Below are 23,522 nucleotides of genomic sequence, written 5' to 3' on the forward strand. Positions count from 1 at the left end.
AGATTGGTTTTGGTAAGATTGCTGTTTTTATTATGTTGGTTCTACCTATCCATGAGCATTGGAGATCTTTCCATTTTCTGATATCTTCTTCAATTTCTTTTTTCAGAGACTTAAAGTTCTTGTCATATAGGTCTTTTACTTTTTGGTTAGAGTTACTCCAAAGGATTTTATATTATTTGTGGCTATTGTAAAGGGTGTTTTTTTTTTTTTTATTGTTGTTGTTGTTGTTTCTTTCTCAGCCCATTTATTATTTGTATAAGGGAGGGCTACTGATTTTTTTTACTTAATTTTGTATCACACCTCATTATTGAAGGTGTTTATCAGCTGTAGGAGTTCCCTGGTAGAATTTTTGGGGTCACCTGTGTATAGTATAATATCGTCTACAAATAGCAAAAGTTTGACGTCTTCCTTTCCAGTTTGTATCCCCTTGATCTCCTTTTGTTGTCTTATTACTCTAGCTAGAACTCCAAGTATTATAATGAATAGATAAAGGAAGAGGGGACAGCCTTGTCTTGTTTCTGATTTTAGTGGAATTGCTTTAAGTTTCTTTCCATTTAATTTGATGTGGGCTGTTGGCTTGCTGTAAATTGTCTTTATAATGTTTAGGAATGTTCCTTGTATTCCTGCTCTCTCCAGAACTTTATCACAAAGGGGTGTTGGATTTTGTCAAAGGTTTTTAAGCATCTAATGAGATGATCATGTGGTTTTTTTTTTCTTTCAGTTTGTTTAGATGGTGTATTACACTGACAGATTTTTGTATGTTGAACCTTCCCTCCATCTCTGGGATGAAGCCTACTTGGTCATATTGGATGATTTTTTTTTTTTTTTTTGATGTGTTCTTGGATTCAGTTTGCCAGTATTATATTGAGTATTTTTTTTTTTATCAACATTCATGAAGTAGATTGGTGTGAAATTCGCTTTCTTTGTTGCATCTTTGTGTGGTTTCAGTATCAGGGTATCTGTAGCTTCATAGAGTTTGGCAATGTTCCTTCTGTTTCTATTGAGTGGAACAATTTGAGGAATAATGGTATTAGCTCTTTTTTGAAATACTGCTAGAATTCTATGCTGAAAGTATCTGGTGTTGGGCTTTTTTGTTTTTGTTTGTGAGATTTTAAATGACTGCTTCTATTTCCTTAGGGGCTAAAGGTCTATTTAAATTATTTATGTGGTCTTGGTTTAATTTGGATATGTGGTACCTATCCAGAAAATTATCAATTTCTTTTAGATTTTCTTTTCTAATTTTGTGGAGTACAGGTATCTGAAGTATGACCTGATGATTCTATGGATTTCCTCAGTGTCTGTTGTTATGTCTCACTTTTGTCACTTATTTTGTTAATTTGGATATTCCCTCTCTGTGCCTTTTGGTTAGTTTGGATAAAGATTTGTCTATTTTGTTGATCTTCCCAAAGAACCAACTATTTGTTTCATTGATTCTTTGTATTGTTCTCTTTGTTTCTATTTTATTGATTTCAATCCTCAGTTTGATTATTTCCTGGTGTCTATTCTTCCTGGGTGAGTATGCTTCATTTTTTTCTAGAGCTTTCTAGAAAAAGTGTGCTGTTAAGTGGCTAGTATGAGATTTCTCCAACTTCTTTATGTAGGCATTCAGTGCTATGAACTTTCCTCTTAGTACTGCTTTCATAGTATCCCATTAGCTTGGGTGTATTGTACATTCATTTTCATTGAATTCTAGGAAATGGTTAATTTCTTTATTTCTTCCTTGACCTGGTAGTGATTCAGTTGAGCATTATTCAGTTTCCATGAGTTTATAGGTGTTCTATAATTTGTGTTGTCTTGAACTCTAACTTTAAGCCATGGTAATCCAATAAAGTTAAAGTATAGGGGATTTGGCAGGCAGTGGTGGTGCATGCCTTTAATCCTAGCACTCGGGAGGCAGAGCCAGGAGGATCTCTGTGAGTTTAAGGCCAGCCTGGGCTACCAAGTGAGTTCCAGGAAAGGCACAAAGCTACACAGAGAAACCCTATCTCAGGAAAAAAAAAGTACAGGGTATTATTACATTTTTTTTTGTTTGTTTGTTGAGATTTGCTTTGTGACCAAGTATGTGGCCAATTTTAGAGAAGTTTTCATGGGGTGCTGAGAAAACATATTCTTTTGAATTTGGGTGGAATGTTCTGTAGATAGCTGTTAAGTCCCTTTGAGTCATAACATCTGTTAGTTTCCTTATTTCTCTGTTAAGTTTCTGTCTGGCAGACCTGTCCAGTGGTGAGAGTAGGGTGCTGAGGTCTCCCACTATTAGTGTATGGAGTTTGATGTGCAATTTAAACTTTAGTAATATTTCTTTTACAGATCTTGATGCTCTTGTATTTGGGGCATAAATGTTCACAATTGAGTCTTCAACTTGATGGATTTTTCCTGTAATGAATATGAAATGTCCTTTTAAATCTATTTACATTAATTTTAGTTTGAAATCTATTTTGTTAGATATTAGGATAGCTATACCAGCTTGCCTCTTAAGTTCATTTGATTGCAAAATCCTTTCCCAACCCTTTACTCTGAGGTAGTGTCTGTCTTTGAAGTTGAGTTGTGTTTCTTGTATGCAGCAGAAATATGGGTCCTGTTTTCATATCCATTCTGTTAGCCTGTGTCTTTTTTATAGGCGGATTGATTCCATTGATATTAAGGGATATTAGTGACCAGTGATTTTTAAGTTTTGGTGATAGTGTGTGTGTGTGTTTCCTTTCTTTTGGATTTGTTGCTGTGGTATTATATATTGCCTGTGTTTTCCTGAGTACATCTAACTTCCTTTAATTGGAGGTTTTTATTTTTTGTTTTTTTCTAGTGCTTTCTGTAGGGCTAGATTTGTCAGCAGTTATTGTTTAAATCTTTTTTTCGTGTGTGTGGAATATCTTATTTCCTCCATCTCTGGTGATTGAGAGTTTTCCTGGGTATAATAGTCTGGGCTGGCATCTATGGTACTTTAGTGTCCACATAATATCTGTCAATGACCTTCTGGTTTTCAGAGCCTCCATTGAGAAGTTAGGTGTTATTCTGATAGGTCTGCATTTATAAGTTACCTGGCCTTTTTCCTTACAGCTCTTAATATTCTTTCTTTATTCTGTATGTTTTAGTGGTTTAATTATTATGTGGCAAGGGAACTTTCTTTTGAGTCCAGTCTATTTGGTGTTCTATAGGCTTCTTTTACTTCATAGACATTTCCTTCTTTAGGTGGGAAAGTTTTCTTCTATGATTTTGTTGAATATATTTTCAGTGCCTTTGAGCTGGTATTTTTCTCCTTTTATTTCTATCCCTATTATTCTTAGGTTTGAGCTCTTCATGGTGTCCCAGATTTCCTGGACGTTTTGTGTCATTACTTTGTTGGCTTTAATGTTTCCTTTGGCTGATAAATATACTTCCCCTATTGTATCTTCAACACCAGAGATTCCCTCTTCCATCCCTTGTATTCTGTTGGTGGTGCTTGCATCTCTAGTTCCTGTTCATTTACTTATCTTAAAGTCAGTTTTAAGGTTGATTTCTTCTGCTTCTTCTGTGTTGGGATGTTCAGGTCTTACTGATGCAGAACCACTAGGTTCTGGTAATGTTATTGCTCTTTATGTTGTTTAATATATTTTCCCACTGGTATATACCCATCTATTCTTCTAATCAGTGCAAATAGTGTCTGCATCTGAGGGAGCCTCTTTTGGTCCAATTGGAGCTTTTGGTCCAGTTGGGAGCTCTTGGTTCAATTGGAGCACTTGGTCCAATTGGAGCTTTTGATATGATCAGAGATGATAAAGTCTGTGTCTCAGAGAGCAATTGTGGTCTTGGAGGATGGGTGGGTTTGGGGAGTGTAGTGGGGCTTGTAGGTTAGAGTCAGGTGGGGGATGGTGATAGTCAAGCCTGCTTGCAGAAGTCCTGCCTGCTGGCTTGCAACTGGGGCTGCAATGGGTGGGTGGGGGTATGGGGATGGAGGTTGTGCCCCTGGGACTAAAGCCTGGAGGCTCGGGTGATGTACTAGGAGAACAAAGACTCACCTCAGTCCAATCAAAGCTGGTGGAGTCTGTTTTAGGGAGCAGCTTGGATCTCCAGTTGAATGTATTCTTACACTGGCTTCTTCCCATCTCTTACTCCCATCAATGCAAGTGTTGTCTGTGTCTCAGGGAGCTGCTCTTGGTCTAATTGGTGCTGGCTGTGTTTGCATCTTGGGGAGCCAGTGGGGTGTTGGGGGATGGGTGGGTTTGGGGCACAAAGTGGGGCTTGCAGATTATAGGGTCTGATGAAGTGTGGTGGAAGGAAGGCCTGCCCACAGTAGTCTTGTCTGCTGGCCAGCAACTGGGGCTGCAATGGGTGGGTGGAGGTGGGGGTCAGGGGTTGTGCCTTGGGTTTGGAGAACAGTCATTCACCCCTTGGTCCAATTGGAGCAGGCAGAGTCTGTGTCTCAGGGAGTCACCAAGGTCTGGGGATGGATGGGTTTGGGGGAGGTAATGGGTCTTGTAGATTACAGGGTCTGAAGTGGGGTGAAAGTGGGAAGGTCTGCCAGCAGGAGTCTTGCCTGCTGCCCTACAACTGGGGCTGCAATGGATGGGGGTGGTTGCTTTTACATCTTATTGGAATACTCTGAGGCATTGCAATGTCACATTGTTCTGAGGCTCAGTAAAACATCTGTATTTGATTATTTCAGAACTCTAATTTTTTAATAGTTTAGGAGAAACTTGCTATCATTAAAATTCAAACTATCATTCAAAGTGATAGTTTTCTCTTCCCATTCCCACAGAAACTGATAACCAAACTACTTACGTTACATAACTTTTATCTCTTGCAAACAATCATACTAAATGTTTTGAGACCTTTAAGTGATTTTCTCCAGGTCTATCTTGCTGATTTTTTTTTTTTATTCATATATACATATTTCACGTAGAAGCTTTCAAGTTCTGTTAGTAAAAGCGATGCCTGTGTTTTCAGTTGTTAAGTGTTTACCGGTGACAGAACCTGAGAATGGAAGAATTGTAAGTGGTGCTGCAGAACCAGACCAGGAATATTATTTTGGACAGGTGGTGCGCTTTGAATGCAATGCAGGCTTCAAGTTTGAAGGACAGAAGGAAATGCACTGCTCAGAAAATGGCCTTTGGAGCAGTGAGAAGCCAAGATGTGTGGGTAAGATGAACATACTCATCTGCTTTGTATTTCAATGGTTTTAGCTATTCTTATGAAAGATATACATTTCTATTTAAAGTGCATTTTAAATTAAAACATAGTTGTATCACTCTAATGCTTACTAAGCATGGCTGTTTTCCTGTAATTAACTGAAGTGATTCTTTTTTGTTTGTTTGTTTGCTTGCTTGTTTTTTCATGAACCTCCTATTTTTATCTTCAGGAAAACTATATTCATCATGTCCTCTTATAGTCTCTTTAATGGAAGTAGCCAGGATGTCCATGACTACTGTGGCTTAATGACTTGGTTAAGATGTAAACAAAGGTTACTACTTGGTGTTGCTATTCAGAGTCTAACCTCAGCATTTCTGCTATCTGTTGTAAAATTGTCTTCCAAAGGAGAATTTTACAATGATTTTGGAAGTTAAAGGTTTATTGTATGTTTCCAGTCATGCATCATGATGACATTCTAATTTTAATAAATATTGTTAGGAAGTGATATTTCACACACACACACACACATTTGTATTGCAAGTGTACTGTCAGTTTTATTTATCTGAATTGTATCCACTAAATAAATCTCTGACTTACAACAAAGTTATATAATAAATTATTAATCAATATTTCTTTGATTTTTTTTGTTTCTTTCTTCTCTTCTTCTTCCTCTTTTTTGTCTTTTATCTCTTTGTTTTGGAGACAGCATCTCACAATGTAGCCATGGCTGGCCTGAACTTGATATGTAATCCATATAGCATTTGTCTTATAACAATCTTCCCAAAGCTGCCTCATGAGTGTTGAGTTATACCATATTTATTTTTTAAATATTATCTAACATCTCCAATATTTTCACCACTTTTAACTTTGTCTTTCTTACGCTAATGAAGGCAGTGTTTTCTTCTTTTTTAATTTTCTTTAATTTTTGAGATTATAATTACATCATTTCCTTCCCTCAGGACTGACCATTTGTTTTTTTAAAAGTCTTTCTAACAACACTGATTCTTTATGAAAATCATGATATACTGACATGTACATTTAGTGTGTCATATACTCCATGCATTGAAGTTTCATGAGTGTTGTTTACATGCCTATAACTCATTGTCTATGGCTAATGAAACCTAGGAAATTCTGATCCTTGAGACTAGTTTTAAAGAAACTGTAAGGATGCAGATGCAAATACCTTAGAAGAGTAAGCATAGCAGCCCTCAGAGGGCCATGGGAAGAAAGGTGGAAAGACAACAAGGTGCCCATGGCACAAGGATGTCCTGAGCCTGGTCAGGTGTACGATGCTGCTGCACAAACCCATTACTGGGGAGATTAGAACCAACAACTACTCACTTCAGATAGGGAACTGATGACAGATCTACCAGCAAATTCCACTTTGACGAACTTAAGAGTTTACTACTGTTACAGGGGTAGATGCAACTCAAAACTAGCTGCATCATCGAAAGCCTGCCCCAGCATGGGTGATGGCTCACAAAAGCCAGAAAGCTGGAGCACAATTGTACAATGGTATGAGGGTCTTCTAGGAAGCTCAGCTGATCCAAAAGTATTCCACAACAGTCATTACTGCTTATGTATGCATGGGGAAGGAGGAGCCTAGTCAATATGGTCAATTTCAAGGACTCCCTGAAGCATTTGAATTGTTTGCTTCCTGAGCCTTATAAGCTTCCTTGGAGGATGAGATATTTTACTTCCCTTTAGAGCCATGATTCTCAACCTGTGGGTCATGACTCATTTCACAGGGTTCGCCTAAGACCACCTGCAAATCAGATATTTACATTATGATCCATAACAGTAGCAAAATTACCATTATGAAGTAGCAATGAAAAAAATTTTATGGTTGGGGATCACTACAACAAGAGCTGTATTAAAGGGCAGCAGCATTAGCAAGGTTGAGAACCAGTACTTTAGAGCATCCAATTTATGTAAAAGCATCCCTCCTACATGAAATGTGCTATCTTAGAGTTGTTACTCAACAGTTGAACAGAGGTGATAAGTCAGTAAAAGAAGGAGCATAGGCCAGCACAGTTATTGTATAGGCTTGTCCAGATTAACTCAGCTTGATTTGGGAAAGGATGAAACATATTCAAAGTGACCATTTAAAAGTTTATTTAGTTATAAACAAGGAATAATGAAATAAAAAGATGGGAGTAAAGTCTTTGAGAGACCAGTTGCTAGTGCCACAGTCCCAGAGTAGTGTGTTTTAAGGGAAGTGTGTTAAAAGTAGTAGCCAAGACTTCTTCTCTATGTTTTTTTTCTTAATTATTTTTTAACAAAAAGTTCATATCTATGATGAAGACAGAAAAGCAGAAGCCTGTGTTTTTTCAAAGATCAAATGGAAAGTGACTTTAATAGATTTCCTTTTAAAAAATGGGGTCTTGAAAATTACTATCAATAATCAGAAGATGTGTTATTTTGTAGATTATCCAATGCAAATATTAACCTGCAAGCCTGTGTCTATTTTCATTTTCATAAGAATCTGAGGACTGTTACAGGCTGTTATTTATTTCAACAGGCTAATTTACCATAGGTTAAAGTAGTATACTTTTAACTTTTTTCAAAAGTGAATATTCAAAACACCAAATACATAATTAAGGAAGTAGTCAGGTCAAAACAATTGTTGTTTGGTTGGCTGATTTTGGCCGATTGGCCTAATGGGAACAAAACACTGTCCTTGTGAAAAATATGGTTTGCTCAGCAGATTTCCTTTCTTAATAAACATTATATGATTATTCTCTTGCACTTAGAAATTTCCTGCACACCACCAGAAATTAAAAATGGAGATGGCATATCGAAGAAACCAGTTTACAAGGTGAATGAAAGGTATCAATATAAATGTGACCGAGGTTTTCAATTCAAAGAAAGAGGGGATACCATCTGCACAGCTTCCGGATGGAATCCTGAGCCTTCCTGTGAAGGTAAAGTTACCATTATTTTCTAAGTCTTTTTTTTTTATTATTTCAGAAGTAGGCTAGTGAGTGGAAAAGAATGATGGCTGTAGTCATGCTTTGCTTTGAGCTGCCAGCTCACAAAAAATGACATGGAGACTTATTAATTATGAAAACTCAGCCCATAGCTTAGGCTTGTCCCATTAGCTCTGATAACTTAAATCAACCTATTTCTATTCATCTACATGTTGCCACCTGACTTGTGGATTTTACCTCTCCTCCTGCCTATCTGTTTTCTCTGCCTCTGCTGGTGACTCCTTGTTTCTTCCCCTCCAAGTCTTGTCTGTACCCAGAAGTCCCACCTAATCTCTTCTTGCCTAGCTAATTCAGCTCTTTGGTATGTGGTACCTGTCCAGAAAATTACCCATTTCTTTTAGATTTTCCAGTTTTGTGGAGTAGAGTTTTTTGAAGTTTGACCTGATGATTCTCTGGATTTCCTCAGTGTTAGTTGTTATGTCTCCCTTTTCATCTCTGATTTTGCTAATTTGGATGCTCTCTCTCTGTCTTTTGGTTAGTCTGGATAAGGGCTAGTCTATCTTGTTGATTTTCTCAAAGAACCAAATCTTTGTTTCATTGATTCTTTGTATTGTTCTCTTTGTTTCTATCTTATTGATTTCAGCTCCCAATTTGGTTATTTCCTGGCATCTATTCCTCCTGGGTGATTTTGCTTCTTCTTGTTCTAGAGCATTCAGGTGTGCTGTTAAGTCACTAGTGTGAGATTTCTCCAACTTCTTTATGTGAGCAGTTAGTGCTATGAATTTTCCTCTTAGCACTGCTTTTATAGTGTCCCATAGGTTTGGGGATGTAGTACATTCATTTTCATTGATCTCTAGGAAGTATTTAATTTCTCCCTTTATTTCTTCCTTGACCCATTGGTGATTCAGTTGAGCATTATTCAGTTTCCATGAGATTGTAGGCTTTCTGTAATTTTTGTTGTTGTTGAAATCTAACTTTAAGCCATGGTGATCCAATAGAATACAGGAGTTTATTCCAAACTTTTTATATCTGTTGAGATTTTCTTTGTGACAGAGTGTGTGGTCGATTTTAGAGAAAGTTCCATGGAGTGCTGAGAAGAAGGTATATTCCTTTTTATTAGGGTGTAATGTTCTGTAGATATTGATTAGGTCCATTTGAGTCATGACATCAGTTAGGTCCCTTATTTCTTTGTTAAGTGTTGATCTGGCAGATCTGTCCAGTAGTGAGAATGTGGTATTGAAGACTCCCACTATTAATGTGTAGGGTTTGATGTGTGATTTAAGCTTTAGTAATGTTTCTTTAGCGTATGTGGGTGCCCTTGTATTTGGGGCATAAATGAATTGAAACATCATCTTGGTGAATCTTTCCTATGATGAGTATGTAATGTCCTTCTTGTTCTCTCTTGATTGATTTTAGTTTGAAGTCTATTTTGTTAGATATTAGGATATCTACACTAGCTTGCTTCTTAAGTGCATTTGATTGGAAAGACTTCTCCCAGCCTTTTATTCTGAGGTATTGTCTGTCTTTAAAGTTGAGGTGTGTTTCTTGTATGCAGCCAGAAATATGGGTCCTGCTTTCATATCCATTCTGTTAGCCTGTGTCTTTTTATAGGTGAATTAAGTCCATTGATATTAAGGGATATTAATGACCAATGATTGTTAATTCCTATTATCTTTTGGTGGTAGTGTATGTGTATTTCTCTTCTTTGGGATATACTGCTGTGGGGTTATCTATTGCCTGTGTTTTTGTGGGTGTATCTGACTTCCTTAGGTTGGAATTTTCCTTGTAGTGCTTTCTGTAGGGCTGGATTTATGGATAGGTATTGTTTAAATCTTGTTTTGTCTTGGGATGTCTTGTTCACTCCGTTTATGGTGATTGAGAGTTTTTCTGGGTATATTAGTCTAGGCTGGCATCCATGGTCTCTTAGTGCCTGCATTACATCTGTCCAGGACCTTCCTGCTTTCAAAGTCTCCATTGAGAAGTTGGGTATTATTCTGAGGGGTCTGCCTTTATAAGTCACTTGGCCTTTTTCCTTAGCTGCTCTTAATGTGGTTTGATTATTATGTGGTGAGGGGACGTTTTTTGTGGGTCTAGTCTATTTGGTGTTCTATAAGTTTCTTGTATCTTCAAGGTATTTCCTTCTTTAAATTGGGAAAGTTTTCTTCCATGATTTTGTTGAATATATTTTCTGTGCCTTTGAGTTGGTATTTTTCTCCTTATTTTATGCCTGCTATTCTTAGGTTTGGCCTTTTCATGGTGTCCCAGATTTTATGGAGATTTTGTGTTATGACTTTTTGGCTGTGGTGTTTTCTTTGACTGATGAATCTATTTCCTCTATTATATCCTCTACACCAGAGATCCTCTCTTCCATCTCTTGTATTCTCTTGGTTATGTTTTCATCTGTGTTTCCTGTTCATTTAATCAGATTTTCTATTTCCAGCATTCCCTATGTTTGTGTCTTCTTCATTGTTTCTATTTCAGTTTTCAGATCTTGTATTGTTTCCTTCACATATTTAATTGCTTTTTCATGTTTTTCTTGGCTTTCTTTAAGGGATTTATTGATTTTTTCCAATTTCTTTGTTTGTCTTTTCCTCAAGTTCTTTCAGGGAATTTTTCTTTAAAGGCCTCTAGCATCTTCATGAAGGTATTTTTAAAAAGATTATATATATATATATATATATATATATATATATATATATATATACACACACACACACACACACACACATATACATACGTATATACATATGTGTGTGTATATACATATGTATGTATATATATGTATGTATATATACATATACATATATATATATACACACACACACTGTTCTGCCTGCATGCCAGAAGAGGGCACCAGATCTGATTATAGATGGTTGTGAGCCACTATGTGGTTGCTGGGAATTTAACTCAGGACCTCTGAAAGAACAGTCAGTGCTCTTAACTGCTGAGCCATCTCTCCAGCCCTCATGAAGCTATTTTTAAGGTCACTTTCTTCTGCTTCTTCTACATTGTGATGTTCAGGTTTTACTGTTACAGGAGGGCTAGGTTCTGGTGATGACATATTGCTCTTTATGTTGTTGTATGTATTTTTGCATTGACATCTGCCCATCTCTTCTTCTAATAGGTACAAGAGATGCCTGTGTCTGAGTGAGCTGCTCTTGGTCAGCTCTGTGCTTGTTGTGTCTGTGTCTCAAGGGGCTTCTTTGGGTCTAATCTTAGCTCTGGGTCTAATTAGAGCTGGCAGATTCTGAATCTCAGGGAGCTGCACTTTAACCCAATCTAAGCTAGCTGATTCTGTGACTCAGGGAGTCACTCTTGGTCCTATCAGGACTCTTGGTCCAGTCAGAGCTGGTGGATTCCTTGTCTCAGGAAGTTACTGGAGTTGCAGGCAGATGGGTACTGGGATAAGGCTTGGGTCTTGTAGATTGCAGGGTCCAATGGGGGAGGGGGATTGGTGAGGGAGCCTGGCCACAGGGAGATTTCTCTGCTGGCCAGCAACTAGGACAGAATTGGGTAAGGGTTCCTGGGGACTGGCTGTGTCCCAGGGCCCAGGTTCTAGAGGCAGGACTCTGGGAGAGAGAGGAGTCACTCACCTCTTGGTCCAATGGGAGCTTGCAGATTCCTTTTCTCAGGAAGTTACTGGGGTCACAGGCAGATGGATACTGGGATAAGGCTTGGGTCTTGTAGGTTGCAGGGTCTGATGAGGGGGTTGGTGGGGGAGCCTGGCCACCGGGAATTTTCCCTACTGACTGGCAACTGGGGCGGAGTTGGGTGGGCTAATGTTCATATTCTTAAGTTTAATGAGAATTAAAATATTCCTCGTTATTTTTATTTGTTTCTTTTCAGAAGTGACATGCAAACCTCCTTATCTTCCAAATGGTAGCTTCTCACCTCAGAGGATCAAACACAGAACTGATGATGAAATCACATATGGATGTAAAAAGGGCTTCTATCCTACAACCCGGGAAACGGTTGTAAAGTGTACAAGCACTGGCTGGATTCCTGCTCCAAGATGTGGCTGTAAGCTTTATTCACATCTTTAATCCTCATAATCCTGAAATCATACTTTTAAACATGGACAAATGGAGATAAGTAGCAAATATTTGACTTTTTTTGTTTGCATACAACTTTTAGAAACACTTTACTTTTAAAAGTAAGTGATATTTTAATAATAGTAATTTTCCTTTTGAAAATAGATTCTTTTCTCATACAACATATTCTAATTATAGTTTCCTCTCCCTCTCATCCTCATACTTTCTCCACAACTCCCCTCATCCCCAGATCCACTCCTTTTCTGTCTCTCATGAGAAAATAAATGTCTTCTAAGAGATAGCAACCAAACATAACACAGTAAATTATAGTTACGATGAAATAAAAACTGTCATCTAAAGTTGGAACCCAAAAAGAGGGAAAGAGTCCCAAGAACAGGCACAAGAGTCAGAGACCAACTTGTTGTCACAATCAGGAGTCCCATAAAAATGCAAAACTAATAGCGGTAATACATTCACAGAAGATCTAATGTAGACCTGTGTAGACCCTGTGCTTGCTGTTTCAGTCTCTGTGAACTCATATGCACCTTGCTTAGTTGGTGGTTGGGGCCTTGTTCTCCTGTTGTCTTCCTTTTCTATGAGATTCCCTGGGCTCTGTAAAGAGGGATTTGATGGAGACCTCCAATTTAGACTCTCCATCTAATGTCTGGCTGTGAGTCTTTGCATCTGTTCTCATTTGCTGACAGAGATAGCCTCTCTGATAATGACTGGATAAGGTACTGGTCTACAAGTACAGCAGAATATCATTAGGAATTATTTATTTATTTGTTTGTTTGTTTGTTTATTCATTCATTCATTTATTTGTTTATTTATTTAGTCTACAAGTATGCAGAATATCCTTAGGAATCAATTGATTGATTGATAGATTGATTGATTACTGGTAGTATTCAGTTTTTATCCTAGGTCTGTGGTATATCTAGTCTCTAGTTCTTGGTTTGGTGTGGGTTCATTTTCATGGATAGTGCTTTATGTCAAAGCAGACATTGGTTGGCTACTCTCACAAGTTCTGTGCTACTATTGCCCTAGCATATTAGACAGGCAAGAAAGATTGTAGATCAAAGGATTTAGGACTGAGTCAGTGTTTACATTTATGATAGCCTGCCAAGTACCTTTTATCACCAAAGGCACTAGAATCTAGGGGGCAAAGGCTCTATGTAGGCACCAGCTCAATTTCCCCATGTTCAATGATCTGTGTGGATGTTATGCTCTGCCATGGGGCCCCACTGTCAGTTTGTAAAAACAACTCATTTTGTAGCAACAGCCTGGTTTATTTGGGGATTTATATGGTATTGTCTTGATCAACAACTCAACTGAATGCAACTCAGTTCCACTACTGGAAGCCTTGTTTGGTGACAAGAAATGGCCAGTTGAGACTCTATATCCCTCATTATTATGAGACCTTGTTAGGATCACATTCATATATGTTTTGGAATGTTTCCACTATCCTAAGTGGATTCATATCATCTCTCAAATACCCCTTAATTCCAGCTGTCTCTCCCCAATTCTCTCCCTCTAACTATCTCCCCTCCCCCTCCACATTCTAGTTCCTCTATCAAAAATCAGCTATCCATAGGTGTGTGGATTTATGTCTGGATCTTTGATTTGATTCCATTGATCAATGTATCTGTTTTTATGTCAAAATGTCAATACCGCGTGGTTTTTACTACTATAGCTCTGTAGTACAGCTTGAAATCAGGGATGGTGAGATATCCAGTACCTGGGTTTTTTTTCTTGTTTTTCCATATGAAGTTTGGAATTGTCCTTTTTAGGTCTGTAAAGAATTGTGATGTAATTTAATGGGGATTACATTGAATCTGTAGCTTGCTTTGGTAAGATGACCATTTTTACTATGCTAATTTTCCCAATCCATATGAGCATAGAAGATCTTTCCATCTTCTGCTATCTTCTTCAATTACTTTCTTCCAAGACTTGAAGGTTTTATCATGCAGCTCTTTTACTTGCTTGGTTAGTATTACTCTAAGATATTTAATTTTACTTTATTTGAGGCTATTTTGAAAGGTGTTGTTTCCATGATTTCTTTATCAGTCTATTTGTCATTTTTATATAGGAGGGCTACTGATATATATATATATATATATATATATATATATATATATATATATATATATATATATATATATATATATTTAGTTATCTTTTATTCAGCCACTTTGCTGAAAATGTTTATCTGCTGTAGAAGTTCCCTGGTGGAATTTTGGGGGCTGCTTATTGATACTATCATGTTGTCTACAAATTAAAATATTTTGGTTTTTTTCCTGTCTAATTTGATTCCCCTTGATCTCTTTCATTTGTCTTATTGCCCTAGCTAAACCTTCAAGTAATATATTGAATAGATATGGGGAGAGTGCACAACTTTGTCTTGTTCCTGATTTCAGTAGAATTGCTTTGGGTTTCTCTCTATTTAATTTGATTTTGGCTAGAAGCTTGCAGTATAAATTATCCTTTATTGTGCTTAAATATGTACCTTTTATCATGAAGGGTGTTTGATTTTGTCAAAGGCTTTTTCAGCATCAAGTAAGATGACCATGTGGGTTTTTTTCCTTTCAGTTTATTTATATGGTAGATTACATTTACTGATTTTAGTATGTTGAACTATCCCTGCATCTCTGGGATGAAGCCTACTTGTTCATACAGGAAGATTTTTTGACATGTTCTTGGATCCTGTCTGCAAGTATTTTATCCAGTATTTTTGCATCTGTGTTCATAAGAGAATTTGGCCTGTTATTCCCTTTCTTTGTTTAATTTTCATGTGGTTTGGATATGAGGATGACTGTAGCCTCATAAAATGAATTGAGCAACATTCATTTTGTTTCTATTTTGTGGAATAATTTGAGGAGTACTGGTCTTAACTCTTCTTTGAATGTCTGGTAGTATTCTGGGCTAAAACCACCTGGCCCTGGGCTTTTAATACTGTTTATCTGATCTTGATTTAACTTTAGTAAGTGGTACCTGTTGAGAAAATTATCCATTTCTTTTATATTTCCCAATTTTGTAGAGTTCAGGCTTTAAAATATGTGTCTGTATAATTCTGTGAATTTTCTTAGTGTCTGTTGTTATGTTCCCCTTTTCATTTCTGATTTTCTAAATTTGGATATTGTCTCTCTACTTTTTTAGTTAGTTTAGATAAGGATTCCTCTATCTTGTTGATTTTTCTTAATGAACCATTTTTTAATTAATTCTTTGTAATGTCCTTTTTGTTTCAATTTTTTGAATTTCAGCCCTAGTTTTGATTTTTTTTTTCTGTTTACTCCTCTTGAGTATGTTTACTTCTTTTTGTTCTAGAGCTTTCAGGTGTGCTATTAAGTTACCAGTATGAAATCTTCCTATTTTTTATACAAGCACTTAGTGCTATGTGTCTCCCCCTTTGCACTGTGTTCATTGTGTGTGTCCCATAAGTTTGGGAATGTTGTGGATCCACTTTCATGGAATTCTAGGTTGTCTTTAATTCCTTTCTTTATTTCTTCCTTGGCCCAGTAGCCATTCAATGGAGAGTTGTTTCTACCAGCTTGTAAGCTTTCTGTTGTGTCTGCTGTTGTTATACACAGCTTCAATCTATGATAGAATGCAGGAAGTTACTGGAATTTCCTTTTATCTATTGAGACTTGCTTTGTTTCTGAGTATCTAGTCAATTTTGGAGAGAATTCCATGAGGTGCTGAGAACAATGTATATTTTGTGGATTTTTCCATTGATGAGTATGTAGTGTCCTTCTCCATCCCCTTTGATTAACTTTTGTTTGAAGCCTATGTTGTTAGATATTAAAATGGCTACTTCAGCTTGCTCCTTAGGTCCATTTGCTTGGAATATCTTTTTCCAACCCTTCACCCTTGATGTTGAGGTGTGCTTTTTGTATGCAGCAAAAGAATGGATTCTGGTTTGGGATCCATTCTATATCTTTTTTGGGGAATTGAGTCCATTGATACTGAAAGGTATCTATGACCAGTGATTTTTAATTCCTGTTATTTCATGTAATTGTTGCTGGTAATATGTTCATATGTATGTGCATTTTTTCATTCTTTAGGTTTTGCTGCTGTGAAATTATTTATTTTTCTGTGTTTTCATGGGTGTAATTAATCTCTTGGGTTAGAGTTCTTCTAGCACCTTCTGTAGGGCTGGATTTCTAGATAGATATTGTTTAAATTTGATTTTATCACAGAATATCTTACTTTCTCCATCTATGGTGATTAAAAGTATTGCTGGACTGGCACCCATGGTTTCTTAGAGCCTATAGCACATATGTCCAAGCTCTTCTGGCTTTCAGAGTATCCATTGCTAAGTCAGATATATTTCTAATAGGTCTGCCTTTATATGTTACGTGGTCTTTTTCTCTTGCAGCTCTTAATATTCTTTCTTTGTTCTCTGTTTAATGTCTTGATTATTACATGGTGAAAGGACTTTCTTTTCTGGTCCAGTCAATTTAGTGTTCTGTATGCTTCTTGTACATTTATGGGCACCTCCTTCTTTCTGTCAGAAAAATTTTCTACTTCTTTCTGTCAGAAAATATTTCTTCTATGATTTTTTAAAAATATTTTCTGGGCCTTTGAGCTGAGATTTTTCTCCTTCCTCTCCTGTTACTCTTGGGTATGGTCTTTTCATAGTGTTCCAGGCTACTTGAATGTTTTCTGTCAGGAAATTTTTAGATTTAACATTTTCTTTCACCAATGTTTCCATTTCTACTGTTGTATCTTCAGCACCTGAAAGTCTCCTTTACATCTCTTGTATTCTGGTGGTAAAGCTTTCCTCCATAGTTCCTGTGCTTAAGGTCTTTTCCTTGTGTCTTAGCTGTGTTCTAGTAAAGTCTTATTGCCCTGACTATTATTAGTTGTATTTTTACATTTGTGTTTATGCATCTGGTTTTGGGGTGATTATACATTGAGGTGCTGATTTTTATATTTGTCTTTGTTGAGTGGGTGTTTTGTTCCTTGGTTTCTGCTTCCTCAATGGAGTTTGGGAGAGTGTGGTGGCTGTGTTTTACTTATTTTCCTGGTCTGCTCAGCTGGTATATTCCCAGGGAATTTGGTTTAGCAGCGGGGTGTCTTCTGGGTTTGGAGGCTAGGACAAAGCATAGAGTGTTGGAGGGAGGAAGAAGGGTAAGATCTGTGGGATGCACAGGAGATCAGAGCTGAGAGAGGACACAGAAGGCTGCCTTAGGTGTTGAACTGCAGAGCTGGGGCTGAGACTGGGAGATTGCATCTTGGGGAGCAGAAGGAGAAGACAAAGACTGCAAGCAGACTTCTAGCAAGCAAGGCCTGGGGGATAGCAGAGGGTGCCTACCTGTATTGGGGATTGAGATAAAACAACAAGTAGGGAGAGGGAGGTTAGAAAGGGATGGTATGTAGGATCCACAGGACATGTGGGCAGTGGGGAAGGAAGCCTGAAGGTGGTATTCTAAGGAAGAAACTAGAAGGGTTGGTTTGTAGATAAGGAGGGAGTAGTGAAGTTCTTTAGTTATCTTACCTGTTTCTCTGTCCTGCTCAGCTGGTGTATTCCCCGTGAGTGCCTACAGATATTGGAGGCTGGGATGTTGAGATGAATTTAGGGAAGGAAGGTAGGAAGAGAAGAACTTAGTGATCTATTGTGGATGGGGTCAAAGAGGAAAGAGATATCATAACAGTTTTCTCGCTATAGTGCTGGGTATGAGACTGGAGTAGTGGATATCAGGAGCAGGAGAGTATTGGGTGTAGCTAGAGAGTTTTTTCTCTGGGTCCTGCCAAGCCCCGGCAGTCTGACAGCCCACTTATAAAATAAACACACAGACGCTTATATCATTTAAACTGTTTGGCCTAATGGCTCAGGCTTTTTGTTAATATTTTTATATCTTAAATTAACCCATTTCTATTAATCTATAAGTAGCCATGTGGCTCCTGGCTTACCAGTACCTTACATCTTGTTTGTCATGGTGGCGGCTGGCAGTGTCTCTCTGCCTCAGCCTTCTACTCCCAGAATTCTCCTCTCTGTTTGTCCTGCCTATACTTTTTGTCTGGCTAATGGCCAATCAATGTTTTATTTATTAACCAATCAGAGCAACACATTTGGCGTACAGAACATGCCGCAGCACTTCCCCTTTTCTTTTTTTTTTTAAAAAGGAAGTTTTTAACTTTTACATAGTAAAATTACAGATAACAAAACAATTATCAAGTAAGAATTAAGTTATAATATCCAGTTTATTTATAATAACTAGTCTATTTGGCAAAAATTAAAGAAGATATCCTATCTTATATTTGTGAGTCTACAGTTGTATATTTATCTTAGCTTTTATCATAACTAAGGTAAATTATAACTATCTCTAGTCTTTAACTACATCAAAGACCTCAGAAGGATATAATATTACCTGAGAAATGAGAGAAGGATGTAAGCAATTTTGGGGAGTCTTGTAAAAGTAGATAGAGACAGCTGGCAGTCTGTACAGTCATCCAAAGTTCCACTGTAAAGTTGGGGCATCTGTCTTTAGCCCATGGATCTAGGGTCTCTCAGTCATTTTTTTTTTTTTTTTTCTGTGTCCTGTAGAATTTCTGGCAGTTTTCTCTGTGAAGCAGTAACCTGAAGGACCATTTGCCCAGCAAAGTTTAGGTTACCTTCCTATGGGTCCTGCATGTCCAGTTGATCAAGCAGTCCCGGCAAGAACACTTTCTTGCCCAAAGGGCTATTTTTGCCAAGGTGAAGATAAACTCCATATAGAGTGTCTGATGCCCATCTTCCTCTCTGAAGTAAATTGGTGCTGCCAGATGCAGACATGTTTCACTGTCCAGAAAGTCTAAATTTTTTAAAATATTTTAAATGCCATATTCTGTAGGTTTTTGAAGTATTTGAAGATAACCTATCTATCTGAAATATATCTATGTATACCTAGAAAACTTAACATGACTATATGTTTGATTATCATAAAAGACTAATTGTTAATCTGTATTTTTTAATTATCCATTACAATATAAATGAGTTACATAAACATAATACCTCAAACGACAGTAGAAATATATATATATATATATATATATATATATATATATATATATATAATATAACAAAATTAAGTTTAAAGTTGTATCAATAAACTAAAATCCATAGCAATGTAAAACATTTTAAACAAGTTGCTCTTTAAACGTAGGTTCAATAATCTACTCTTTTATCTTATATCTATACAAGTTACTCTTTAAACATAGGTTCAATAAGCTACCCTTTTATCTTATCATATCTATCATATCCTATTTTCTTCTTTAGAAAGAGATCGAATTTATAATCAACCTGATTTAAATAAAAATATTGGTTTTTCTCTGTCCTACCAGAGGGCTCTTCTGATTTTTTTTTTCTTTTTTTTTTTTTTTTTTTAGTAATATGTTTGGTTTTAGAGAAGGAGTGAGCCAACTTCGTATATTTGGGAATTTGGGCTTAGCTTTTTTTTTTTTTTTTTTTAACTAGTTTCTGTTGGAGGGGGGCACTGTATCTTATGGGGACACAGAGAGAATTTTAGGATTATGGAGTAGTCCATGAGGGTGTATTGTCTGAGCCAGTTGCCTTGAAACCATTTCGGATGTTGGATCATCTGGGCCATGGAGTCATTGGAGACCTCTTAGGGGGTCTTGGCTGGTCAAACCTGACGTATCTTAATCTAGAACAAATCCCTAGCCTCTGGCTTTCTGTGGAAACAAAAGTAGAGCCATCTTTTTAAAGCAGCATATCTTTACATCTAAATTTTGAAGACAAGGTACCTTTAAAATATACATATTGGTTTAACTCAACAACTTTTATAATTAAATGTTTTTTGTAGTTAAAAATCTCAAAGACAACACAATCTAGATTTTTTTGTGTAATATCTATCTTTATGTGGCTTATTTTTTGTATTTCCTTTATTGTCTCTTTAAAAACTTACTTTTAAAATCTATGTATTTTATATAACTGTATAAATATATATTTTTAAGCCTATATATGTTTTTACATACATTGTAAAGCATTTAAAGTCTTGTTTTATCTGAATATGTCTTATTGTGTAACTATTGTTTTAAACTGTTGCATTTGTAAGACCAAAATGACTGTTGTGGCTGGTGGCTCTGCCCACCTCAGCTTCCCAACATGATGGTGGTTCGTTTATCACCAGCTCTGGGAGCCATCAACTCTTAGAAACAGTGGGTTTATGCTTTTATCAAAGCAGTGTGTAGCCCAGAAACTTTTTTTTTTTTTTTTTTTTTTTTGTACTAGAAAGGCTTAAATCCACCACTCAGCTATAATGTTGCTTACAGACACCTCATTCCCACCATACTGCTAGTCAAACTTGCATGCCAGGAACCCGCCAACTTGAGAGTCAGATTTAAGGTGGAACCTCTAACCTTGGATGCCATTTGTAGCTAGAGAGTATTTTCTCTGGGTCCCACCAAGCCCCGGCAGTCAGACAGACCACTTATAAAAATAAACACACAGACACTTATATCATTTAAACTGTTTGGCCTAATGGCTCAGACTTTTTTGTTAATTGTTTTTATATCTTAAATTAACCCATTTCTATTAATCTATAAGTAGCCATGTGGCTCCTGGGTTACTGGTACCTTATACCTTGTTTGTCATGGCGGCTACTGGCAATGTCTCTCTGCCTCAGTCTTCCCCTCCCAGAATTCTCCTCTCTGTTTGTCCTGCCTATACTTTCTGTCTGGCTACTGGCCAATCAATGTTTTACTTATTAACCAATAAGAGCAACACATTTGACATACAGAACATCCCACAACAATTGGGTTTGCCTTCAGACTACTTTTTGCAGTAGCAGGAGCCCTGGGGTTAGCAGGGTGTGCATTTTGGGTTGGGGGCTGGAACAAACCAGTAAGTGAGGAGAGGGAGATTAGAAGGGGAAATCTGTGGGGTTTGTGGGAGATGGGAGGGAGGGGGAAATGGTTGTCATAGGTGTTCTGCTGAAGAACTGGGAATGAGGCCAGGGGTTTGGATCTGTGGGAAAACAGAGAAAGAGAAGATCTGCAGGCAGCCTACCTGGTTTATCTTTTAAGTAATTTTAAGTTTTAAGTAATATTAAAACTTAAGATTTTAAGTAATATTAAAAATAATTTTAGAACTTAAATTCATAATTTACTGCTACACAAATTTAAGTGCACGTGCATATGCACATTTTTCAAATTAAGAAACATTTTCAAAGATCGTTAGCAAATTACTGGGAAAGGATGACATATAAGATTTAATTTTAGTTATTTGTTTGCATTGTAGCAAATATCAATAAAAGTATTTGCTTCACAACAAACTTTATCTCCCCATATCAGTGGTCCAGATTTGAGGATGACTTGGCTACTGTCTCAGCATCAGTGGGGTGCTCTCAGAGACTGCCATGGCTGTCAGTCATCAGGAGCCTTTACTAAACATTAGGTCCTATGTCCCACATGTCATACTCATAGGGCTTTGATAAGAGCCCTCAGTTCCTTATCAGATAAGCCTCTGTATAGATTGCCTGATGACAGCTTACTTGCTCTAGAGTTACTGATCAGAGAGACAATGGGAGCCCAGAATCTGTCTATGAGCTACTCACACACAATTGTTTCTGGCATGGCAGTTCTTCATGTTCTGAGTCCAACTCACACACAAGAAGAGGAAAATTATGTTATCTTTGTTGGAGGGAGTTGCTTTGGAGGACTTCAGTGGCTTCTTAACACACACAGAGCATCACTTGAGTCAAGAGTATTTTATTTCTAATATATTTCTCCCATACTTTTCAGGGTTTTGCCTATCTATATCCATATTCCTTTCTTCCTGTCTAGATGTCCATGATAAAAGATTGGTCAGGTTTCTCTTCTTAGTCACTGTTCTGTCTCCGTGTCAGTATTACTGAAGAAATAACTTAGAAGAAGGATTTGTTTACAGTTTGGGTGACTTGATTTCACTGTCAACTAGTCTCATCATTTTAAGCCTGTGAGAGGCAGAGCATTATGTCAAGGAGTGAGTGCTAAAGCAAAGCTGCTTGCCTCCTTCCCACCAGGAAACATACCTACAAAAGAATGGCCAAGGTCCCACTACATCTTCAAAGGCATAGCCCCAATGATCTGACTTATTTCAACCAAGCTAACAACTTCTGAACTTTACCCCCTCTCCCAATAGCACCAGCAATGAGAAACCAAGTTTCCATTAAAGTGAGATTTGGGGAAATATATGAGGTCCAAACCATAATAAGAAAGAAAAGCAATTTTCAGTAAGAAATATTATTACTGTATGAGAGTTGTAAAGGGAAAATGATTTTTATAATTTTTTTTAAATTTAATTCTTTGACATTTTCTTACATGTTTATAAACAATTCTGGATAGTTTGTCTGCATAACTTTTTCTCACTCCTCAACTCTACCAACAACATACTTGCCTATCTTTTTCCCAGATTTCTCAAGTTTGAGTTTTGGTGAATTTTACATATAGTTTAACAAAGGGCATATGTGCAGCACTTGGATTGGTACTGTCTTTTGGAACCTAGCTTAGTCACTTGTGGCTATACACCTGAAATCATTGACTCCTATTATTTTTCTAAATCAATCAGATGAAATAGTTCATAGATGAGGGTCACAGTTCCCTGAGAGTATACTCCATTCATGCCTGGATGTTGATGGCCCATTCTTGATAGACTCAGTGCAGACATCTGTAGATGTTGATAGTTTGTGATTGTAATGGCTCTGAATAGGCTGGAAGACATTTCAAAGCCATGATTATTATATTTCAGCTCTTAGAATCTTTGTGCCCTTTCATCCACATGTTCCTTGAACTTTTGAGGGATGGTGTAAATGTCTTGTTTAATGATGTGTGTGAGTAGATCACAGACAGAGTCCGGGCTCCCATTGTCTCTCTGATCAGAAACTCTAGAGCAAGTAAGCTGTCATCAGGCTATCTATGCAGAGGCTTATCTGATAAGGAACTGAGGGCTCTTATCAAAGCCCTATGAGTATGACATGTGGGACATAGGACCTAATGTTTAGTAAAGGCTCCTGATGACTGATAGCCATGGCAGCCTCTGAGAGCACCCCACTCTCACTACTCCCAGTGCCTTGTGCATTAACAAGTCTCTACATTCATCATAGTTTACTGGAAAAGAGAGTCATCTCTGATTAATGCTGACAATTATAATTATCTGAAATATGAACATATATAAGTAGAAGATTGTTCAATGTTATGTCAATTTATCTTACTAACAGAATTAATTCCCCGGCCCCGCAGATATTATGAAACCCCCTACATAAGCTTTTGAGTAGGTTCACAATTACAGGTGTGGAGTCTGTATAGTGGAGTTTCTACATTGTAGATCTGCCTGAAGATATCTGGACCATGGCATGAATATATCTGAATATGAGGTTTCTCACAGCATAATTTATGGTGTTTTCCTGAATAAGATAAAGATGACAAATTTCATCAAATATCTTTTCTACTTAAAAGGTGTAGTACTCTCTTCTTAGGCAGG

At 37.2% G+C, this 23,522-nt stretch overlaps 1 protein-coding gene across 1 annotated transcript in view; it reads left to right on the forward strand.

Moving 5' to 3' along the window:
• The window catches only part of LOC118593064 (complement factor H-like), a 153,321-nt gene that overhangs the window by 18,392 nt on the left and 111,407 nt on the right, over positions 1–23,522 (forward strand). The window contains exons 5-7 of the mRNA XM_036202286.1: positions 4,921–5,112; positions 7,857–8,027; positions 11,880–12,053. Of these exons, the coding sequence (XP_036058179.1) occupies positions 4,921–5,112; positions 7,857–8,027; positions 11,880–12,053 (537 nt within the window). The remainder of the gene's footprint in view (positions 1–4,920; positions 5,113–7,856; positions 8,028–11,879; positions 12,054–23,522) is intronic.

This window comes from Onychomys torridus, chromosome 11 (genome assembly GCF_903995425.1).
Source record: "Onychomys torridus chromosome 11, mOncTor1.1, whole genome shotgun sequence".
In the NCBI taxonomy this organism is placed as follows: Eukaryota; Metazoa; Chordata; class Mammalia; order Rodentia; family Cricetidae; genus Onychomys; species Onychomys torridus.